General features: G+C 38.9%; 1 protein-coding gene across 1 annotated transcript; it reads right to left on the reverse strand.

The window, feature by feature from the left end:
• Positions 1 to 1,805: 1,805 nt before the first annotated feature.
• On the reverse strand, positions 1,806 to 8,757 carry LOC137355715 (peroxiredoxin-1). Its single transcript, XM_068021165.1, has 6 exons — positions 8,653 to 8,757; positions 6,004 to 6,134; positions 4,185 to 4,338; positions 3,206 to 3,328; positions 2,592 to 2,722; positions 1,806 to 2,115 (listed from the first exon to the last, which is right to left on the reverse strand). The coding sequence occupies exons 2-6, from the start codon at positions 6,107 to 6,109 to the stop codon at positions 2,030 to 2,032; spliced, it is 600 nt and encodes a 199-aa protein (XP_067877266.1). The 5' UTR covers positions 6,110 to 6,134; positions 8,653 to 8,757; the 3' UTR covers positions 1,806 to 2,029.
• Positions 8,758 to 9,271: the final 514 nt, after the last annotated feature.

Consider the following 9,271-nt stretch of genomic DNA (forward strand, 5'->3'; position numbering starts at 1 on the left):
GGGACGTGCAAGAGCCAGAGATCTAAGGAATGTGGGTTACAGAGATAGGGAGAGTCTAGGCCATAGAGGGATTTTAAAACATGAGAATTTTTTTGAGGCATTGCCAAACTGGCAGGCAATGTAGGTCAGCAAGCATGAAGGTGATGGATAAATAGGACTTTGTGCAAATTAGGATTAAAGGTTTTGGTGAATAAAAGGCGAGAGGCTGGCCAAGATAGCATTGGAATAGTTAAGCCTGGAGATAACAAAGTTGATCTTTGCCCCTACCCCAGTTTCAAAATTTACTCTTAATAAAATCTGCAAACAGATTGGTTACCATCGCAACAGCAATTATTTGCATATTGTATATATAGCATCTGAGATTCAGCACAGCTGTTATACTGGCACTTATAATCTGAAGACAAAATACCTAACCTTGACCTCAAATAAACCTGGATCTCTGGTATTAATTATCTAGTCCGAATCATGGCACAGATATTTGGGCTTCCTAATGAGTTTTTTTTTTTTCACCCTTCTAACCAAATTGCCCTACTGCTTAACATGAGGGAGAAAATCATGACATGGCAGCTCAGGGAGAAGTCAATGATGCCTTACTCATTAGTAGGGTTCTATTAGCTCAGCAGGTAACTACCTACTCCAATTGAGTGATGGTACACGTGACTTTGCTCTAGTTTTCCAGCGAAATTAGCTTAATGTCATCTGCACCTTGGAAAAAAAAACCCCAATGGCACTGAGCGGTTAGGCCCAGTTACTAGTTTAGTTCCTGCGACACTTTTATGCCTCGACTTTAGGTTGGTTTTGTACTCAGTTGCATGTGTGATAATGTTCAACATAAGTAAGCAAAAAAAAAAAATGTTATGACAATCACTTGCCACTTCAATCCAGATTTTAGAAGTTGACAACCTGTGCTTGACATAGCAAATCCACAAGTCAATTCAAACTGACACAAACTTGAAGGCATCAAATCTACATCTGTAGAATTTTTATCTGCACTTAATGACACTTCACTTAAAAGTGCAGAGTTTTAATTCTCATGGGTTGTGGGGAGCACTGGCAAGGCTGGCATTTGCTGCCCATCCCCAATTTCCTTTGGCAAAGGATTTTGCTAGGTGATTTCAAAGGGCAGTTAAGAGTTAACCACAGTGCTGGGGGTAAGGGCAGATTTCCTTCCTGAAATTAGTGAAGCAGATTTTTTTTTTTGTAAAAACAGATTATAGCTTCATGAATTGAAAGCCAGTCTCAGTGTTAAGATTTTTTTTTTATTGAATTTAATTTCTACTAGCTGCCAGTGGATTTGAACCCATGTCTTCAGGATATTGGCCTAGGCTTCTGGTTGTGACAACACCAGTACATCACTAATTGTGATCAGATGTATGCAAAGTATATGGCTGCAGCTTAGCAATCTTGCAGCAACAGGAATCATTGCATTAGCTCACAGGTCTACATGCTCTACAATAGGAGCAGAAGTGCATCCTTACAGGCTTCATTAGGGAACCAGTTGATCTCTGGTTTCTTGGACAATATTAGGAAAGGTCAGGACTAAGATAGCTCTTAACTGTGCTAGACTGGTAGCTATGCCCTTTCAGATAAGGCTGTGCCTATTATTATTATTATCCAAGAAAGTCTCAAATCTACAATTGTAGATGACTTGGTAGCTTGTGTGCAGTATATATTACAATAATTGTACTTATGGTAAAGTGATCCAACAATGGCAGGGTCAAAGTAACCATTTTACTGCATTCACTTAGATTTGTGTTGCCTGTAGACTAGGCTTCAATTGGAGCAAGCATCAGATGCAATGACAGTTCTGCTTTCAATTCAAGTTTTATTCTGGTACAGTAAAAAAAAAAAAGCTTACAGGAGCACAACTGGACCTGGTTACTTGGAGCACAGATGAACAAATACTGACAATTCAACATCCTAGTGTACAGAAATCTCAGCTAGGTCTTCACAAGTGCCTGCTGCATAACAAAAATACAACTTCAGTTTAGTATATTTTAGCCTTCAGTACTCAGGTTGGACTAAACCTCTAGGACTGTTTCTCAAAGAACTTTTTGCTGTCATTCACATCAGGCTTGATAGTATCATGGCCAGGCTTCCAGCCAGCAGGGCAGACTAGAAACAAAAAAAAAAAAGGGGACATGTTAGTTTAGTACATTGAAAAAAAAAAGTGACCCTTGCAATACACAAATCCTGCTAATGTAGTACAGTGCAGCTGGCTATTGACATGGACCACTGACCAAGATCCAGTGTCTGAACCAATACAAAGAACCTTGCTGTTTACTTCCAGCAGGTCCTAGATGCCAAGGGAATATGACAAGGACATGGGATTAAGACAGTCTTAGGTAAGAATCCAACTCAGAACAAAGACTTGTACTGTACAGGAAGGACACTAAAATGTAGCTGGCTAGTGATTGTTGTAATGGAACAATATTTTGAAGTTCACTATTGTAGAATGACTGCTAGCTGCTGCTTGGCCCATCATTTTTTTTTAAATAAAAAGTGCAAGACTAGTACTCTTCATTGCATTGTTAATCCTAGAGCATTGCAACATTACATGAAATAAACTGCACAAGTAAGAGATAAATCACCTTCTCCATGTTTGTCAGTGAATTGAAAGGCCTGCACCAGCCTTAGAGTCTCATCTACTGAACGGCCAACTGGAAGGTCATTGATTGTAATCTGACGCAGGATTCCCTTCTCATCAATAATAAAGAGACCTCTAAAAATGGGAGAAAATTACAAGTTACTAGGAAAGTCATTTACCCCAAAGCCCATTTTTAAACTCAACCTAAAATCCAGTTCAATTTTAAACAGCCCTCAGTTCAATTTATAGCTTGTCAACTTGTAATAAAGCTTTTCTTTAACTTGAAGGCTCACTGACGCACAAGGTCAATAACTAGAAGTTTCCCCCTTTACTTCAAGTTCGTAAAAAGTAGTGAACATTTGGAACCCAACTTCACACCAGCACCTCAAATGCTACTTGGAGAACCAGAAGTTCTCATTTGGATGTCCCACATGGGAAGTGGATAATTTAATGCCCATTACACTTAACTAAACTAAAATACCAACACTAATTAATCCTCAGCTCAAGACTAAGACTGATTACAAAGCAGATAGCAGCCCAAGGAACAGAGATAAATCAGAAGTAATTGGGGGAAAGTGTCAAGACTCCAGATACCAAATGTTCTAAACATATACTGACCTGTAAGCAATCCCTTCATCCTCCTTCAGAACACCATAGTCTTTGGAGATGGACTGAGTCAAGTCAGCAACCAGTGGGATTTTCATGTGGCCAATACCACCCTGTTTACGAGGAGTGTTGATCCTGAAAAGTGTATTAGTTGATGTCTTAAGTTTATAAACGGAAGAGAAAATAGCTTGGCAAGTTTAAAGGAAGCGAATACATTCTCCATATACTTCACTTCCCTAAAGAAGCTCAAATGCAAGGGCATGAGACATTCACAAGTGAACATTCAACATGCACCCCACCCCAACTTTTAAAATGAAAGTAAGTTGATTTATGCTCAACTAGAAATCAAAACTAGAATGAGCAGATTACAAAACTAGTTAATCTTATAGCTGTTGGAAGTATTTGGACAGATTAGTATCAGATGGGCAATGTTTAGTTACAGCTGTGGTTTTTATACACATTTTTCCTCCATTTATTGACAGAAGGCAATTAGTTTCACCTCCCAACATTTAATAGTCAATCTTCAGGGATAAGCTTCTGATCAAGACTCAAGAACTGATCTCCATAGAAGAGTCCATTAAATTGTTCTAAAGGAGCACATCTATCTTCCTGCCCTTCCCAACTACCAGGGAGGTAGTCTGAAGGATTAGAGGCTCCACTGCTAAATCAGTTAATAATTCAGCTCCATTATAATTAGAGATCCTGTCAGTGCAAGGAATACTATGAAACAGTACTAAGTAGCCAATCTATTTGATTAGACAAAGCAGTATTGGCCACTAATTAACCCAGAATCCAGCTGTACAAGGACAGAACTATGGGACAAACAGTCATTCACCATGTTTCATAATTTGAATACCTTGAAATACCAAGCAGCAACATTTCATATAGCCAATATCTAACTAGCAAGCCAAAAAGAGAGTTCAGAGTATCTTTAAGACCCAACTTTTTTCTTAATTAGAAGTGGACTTGCTGAAAGTATAGTGATTCTTACCAGGCCAAGTGGCTGAAGTGAGAATCTGTGGAGGCACCAATTACTTCACAGTTGATCTTGCGAAACTCATCAGCTCGGTCACTGTATGCGATGATCTCCGTTGGACAGACAAAGGTGAAATCCAGGGGGTAGAAGAAGAATACAACATACTTTCCTAGAGTAGGGAAAGATGGCAAGACATTGATATTTACTCAATGCACTCAGCTAGTTGAGCCTTGGTCATCAACTGCTGAATGGATAAATGGATGCCAACACAAGGTGGTAGCTTGTCAAGTAGTAAGAACTGTAGAAAACTGGTAGGTTAATAGAGCAGGAATGTGTGTGGCAAATGAACTTAATGTGGAAGAGAATACATCTTTGGGTATTGTGGAAAAACTGAATATGAACAGAGGGATCAAGGGTCTCAAATCAGCACAAGTAGATAAAGCCATTAAGATAAATTGCAATTTGGGTTTTATAAATCAGGGACAGTACAAGAGTAAAAAAAAAGGAAAAATGATTGAAGCCTAACTGATTCAGATACTGTATGCAGTTTTGGGCACTGAAAAAAGAACATTAAAACAAGGGAGAATGAAGAACATCAGCTCCACAGATTATTTCCATTGGAGTACAGGAAGTCTGAGGTTTAATTTGTTTTGTTTTTTTTTTAAAAACTGTTCAAAACAGAAAAAAAAAACTTTCCATGTTCACTTCTCATGGAGAATTTAAAACTTCCAGCAAAAAAAGTATGGGAATTTCATCTCACATTAGGTTGTTGGAACCATGGTATGCTTTACTATAGCATTGTGACTGAAAGGACCATTAACCATTGCTTTATTTAAATCTTGACAAATTTTCTTCAAAAGATTTAGGACTGCAGGGCAAAATGCAGGTTTAAGTGGATTAGTTTTGACTTCAAATTTACTAGTACATGATTGACAGAATGGCTTTCATGTGTCTGAACAGGCTAGGATTCAGATTCCAGCCAACTCTGCTGTGCAAAAGAACCTGGTCATACTCAACACTTGAATCTTTCCACCAAGCTACTGGAAGTCCTGTGGAGGACTTAGTTTAGTTTTTTTCTTATGAAAAAAAAAGTCATGATATAGAATGTGCTACCTGAAAAGCAGGCAATGGATTTACTCAAATTGCAAAAAAGTGTTTGTAAGGGGAGAAAACACAGACCTATGGAATCAAGAGCCAGGGAGCAGTCTAATTGGATTGTTCTTCAAGTGTTAGCACAGGCACATTGAAAACAGCATCCTTCCATGATGAGATTAACAGAATCTGTTGCTACTGAACTGAAGTTGCATATCAGACCAGTCAGATAAGGGTTCTGCCCAAAATATTAATGCCATCACTTGCTTTCAAGGTGAAATGACCATTCTGTATTGTAATTGGGTCACTGTCCCCACCCTCTTCCATCTAGGAAGAAGCAGTTTTACAACTGTCCGTTATTGCACATGTTAGTACTTCTGCAATTTTAAACAGAAGCACTGGGAACACAAGTTATTCAAGTTTAAAGTAATTTAAAAACTAGGCCACTTTATTCTGGATTTCCCCACCTTACCCCTGCCCTCTCCAGAAAATTATGTAAAACAAATCCTTTATTCTTATACCTCAATTGATACTCAAGGGAATACAAAATATATACAACCTTCCAGACTAAAGCAGACTTTGTACTCAAATTGTTTGGCTAGAATCCAACATTGGACAAAGTCCTGTTCAACAGCACCAAAGATTGCTTCACTCTTTGCACTCATGGCTGTATTGATTGAGGAAAGCAAACAGTGGATTGTCTGAAAAGGGCTTTAAGATCAGCATTTGGATAGCTTTTTACCTTTGTAACTGGACAGAGTCAGGTCCTTGAATTCTCCATTAGGCATCACAGCCTTGGCGGTGAAATCAGGTGCCGGTTGACCAATTTTAGCATTTCCAGCTGACATCTTGAACAGTTACTGTGCAGGAAGACTACAAGGCAAACAAAGTCAAGTCAGCATTTTGAAAATGGATAGTAGTTCAATTACATAATGCACTCCTGGATTTAATCTTGTGGTTTGTGCTCCAGTTTGCATTGTGCCCAATTTTAAAAAAGTCTAGAGTTTGTGGTAATTTAGGGAGGAACTTAGCTTTACTACCAAGCCCTACTTTGCAAGAGCCAAGCACTGAAATATTAGGAAATAAAAATGCCACATGCAAGATACTGAAATTGAAAAAATTTTCCTTACACTTGTTCCAAGACATCCCACTGCCAGGTGCATCAAGGCACAAAGTTTAATTCCCAGTGTATAGAATAGAGAGTGTTCAGAAATACAAATAGCATTGACTTTAAGCTATGCAGGGGACAGTCAGGCTAATAGTGCCCTTGCAGCAGGGGTCATTGACCCAATTCTGGCATCCACTGCAACAACTTCCAACACCTTCTGCAATTGGTGGGCACCACAGGGAATGGAGTGCATAGTCAACACTGAGAATGGAATTTTAGCTTTATTGGATTTTAATAAAGTTATTTAAATCATGTATATAAAGAGGGGGCCCAAGGAATAAAGGCCCCCTTGACAATATAAATCGGGCCTGGGGTATAAAGGCCACCTTAAAAAAAAACACAACTTCCAACTACAAACTGGGCTCGCAAACTTGCACAAGGCACTACAGGGCTGTAGCATTTAAATTTACCCAGGGAGTCAGTATATACATTGGCAGAGGTTGGAAACATAAAATGAACCCATTTGGAGCTTGGTTTGTACAGTAGAATGTTGCCAAGCTGACTGCAGAACACAATTGTGCATTTTCTGCCACCATGGTTAACATACTAGTAGTTAGAACAGTCAAGACATGAAGGTTAGCAAAAATTGCTTTTTTTAAACCTTCATATGGTTTTAAAAAGCAATTATATTAGCAATTTTTATGGTAACAATGACCTGACCAACATAAATTGTACTTTTACAGATCATTGTCTTCAATGAGTCAATAAGCTTTGTTGAACAATTTTCCTTATGACCTACAGGGTCCCTCAAGTTGTTAGTTGGCCTAACCCTTGTACTTCATTCAATACAAACAAGGTGGACAGCAATTGGGATACCATTCTTTAACAGACAACTGCCATCTAGTTCACCCACTAAAAAAAAACAAAGGGCATCAGCAAACCCAACACAGAAGGAAAAAGGAAACAGGAACAGTCCTCCAAGTTAAAGTTCCAATTTGGCAAGTTCAATTTTCACTTAACCAGAAGTACTGGAACATTAAAAAAAAAGTCTTGTTCAACTTCCACTGGGCAAGGTGCAGCCAGATTTAAAAAACAAAAGCTAAAGTTATTCACCAAGGTCAAACATGGACAATACCTGGAGTTAGTCTGTGTGGGGAACAAACAATTGCTTTGAAATATGACAAGAGCAAGACTCCCTCAAGCTTAGACAGCTAGAGGTAGAGTTAGAATTCTCCTTACAACTGCTAAAAAGTTTTCCTTTTGCCCTGAATATGGGTGCTGACAGTAATATTAGCCTTTACCTTACTTCAGCATTTCAAAGTTACTACAGAGCTTCGATTCTTTTCCCCCAAATCTATATAGTGAGCATAGATGAGGGCCATACTAGTTCAATGAAACATTTAGTATTTCGAACCAAATCATTCGGATGAGTTTAGTTACTGTAACAGTCTAACGAACAAGTGTCATGTCTCAATTCTTAAAAACTCCCAGAACAGTGTTGCAACAGTGAAAGCACACAAGGCCCAACATAGGCTCAAGAACACTTCGAGAGCAAAAGGAGATTTAAGTCAAAGGAAATTCCTGGGCCTGATTATATCTCAAGAGCTCCTCCCCTATTTGCAATAGTGGCCTTTTCTGATCAGAAACCCAACGGTTTGGTAATTTAAAGTCGTGTTGCTAGATGCTAGCTTTGGATCCATCTAGTCCTGCAAGTATACCGTGGATAGATACATTAAATAGGTTGATACATTGTGCGCCAATAGTTACTTAACTAACTGGAGAATATGCCTAGATCAGCAAGGTTGCAAAACCCATTTGTATTCTTTTTTATATAAAGAGGGTTACTTTCAAAAAAGTTACGAATCGCCCATACATTTAGTAACAGATTAAAAGGTCAAAAGTAATTTAAGTATCGATCTTAGTTTTACACAACCCTCCTTTCTTCACAAGTTGGAAAAAAACTTCGACTTTTTCTTTGAACAAAGAGAATTTGCGTCACACTGCGCCTTTTGTGTTTTACTGCAGGTCTAGCTAGTCGAGCCCATTCGACTCATCAAAACTCATCCAATCCACCTTCAACTAAAAAGATTCAAGAACAGTCCTTAAAAAGAAACCTTTCCTGGACTTTACAGATATGTTTTTACCAAAAAAAAAACCAAATGCACTGAATTTCTAACAAAGATTTTTTTAAATTAAGCAATCATTCAAATGCAACTACACGCAAGCAGGAAACGACAACCATTTTTTTTTTAAATACACTACTCCAACCTTTATATAACTTACATCAATCCACACTGTACTCCTGCCACTGATATTCACGTTGCCTCGTCTCCTCTTTTTTATAGTGACCTAGAACTCGCGAGGTTTAAACATCGCAGGCAGCCTGGTTCCAGAGTGACTCAGCAAAAAAAATACAGCTCCAGCAATTAAAGGGGCAGGCACTGTGAATGTCAGCATGACTTTGGAGTTTCAAGATCAATTCATCATGGTGCAATTTTAATAATTAGTCACTTCCAGAAAAGGATAGTTGGGAGAGAGAGAGGGTGGTGGTGGGGAGAGAGAGGGAGAGGTGGAGAGATAGAGAGGGAGCGTAGGTGATAGAAAACAAGAGAAAAGGTGGGTGCTGGAGAGAGAGTGGCTGGGAGGGGTTAAGGAGGGAGAGGGTGAGTAGAGCGAGAGGGTGTTGGGGGGGAGGGAGGGAGTGGAGAGAGAGAGAGAGAGAGACCAGTGTGTTTTTTTCTGGGCCAGTTTGATTCCAAGTTGAAATGATAACAATGAACAGATTGGAATTGAGATCTTCCTCTCGTAGACTAGGCAATATTCCATAGTGCTGTTGATTGATCAGCAACCAACCATGTTCATTAATGGAACCTGAAGAGATAGACTTGTCATTGAGGATGGG

The sequence above is a fragment of the Heterodontus francisci genome, chromosome 43 (genome assembly GCF_036365525.1).
Source record: "Heterodontus francisci isolate sHetFra1 chromosome 43, sHetFra1.hap1, whole genome shotgun sequence".
Taxonomy (NCBI): Eukaryota; Metazoa; Chordata; class Chondrichthyes; order Heterodontiformes; family Heterodontidae; genus Heterodontus; species Heterodontus francisci.

Coding starts and splice junctions, on each gene's coding strand:
- LOC137355715 (XM_068021165.1), bottom strand. CDS start 6,109: ATGTCAGCTGGAAATGCTAAAATTGGTCAACCGGCACCTGATTTCACC. Junction 4,339..6,003: donor GACTCTGTCCAGTTACAAAG/GTAAAAAGCTAT, acceptor TCCCTACTCTAG/GAAAGTATGTTGTATTCTTC. Junction 3,329..4,184: donor CACTTCAGCCACTTGGCCTG/GTAAGAATCACT, acceptor TACACTTTTCAG/GATCAACACTCCTCGTAAAC.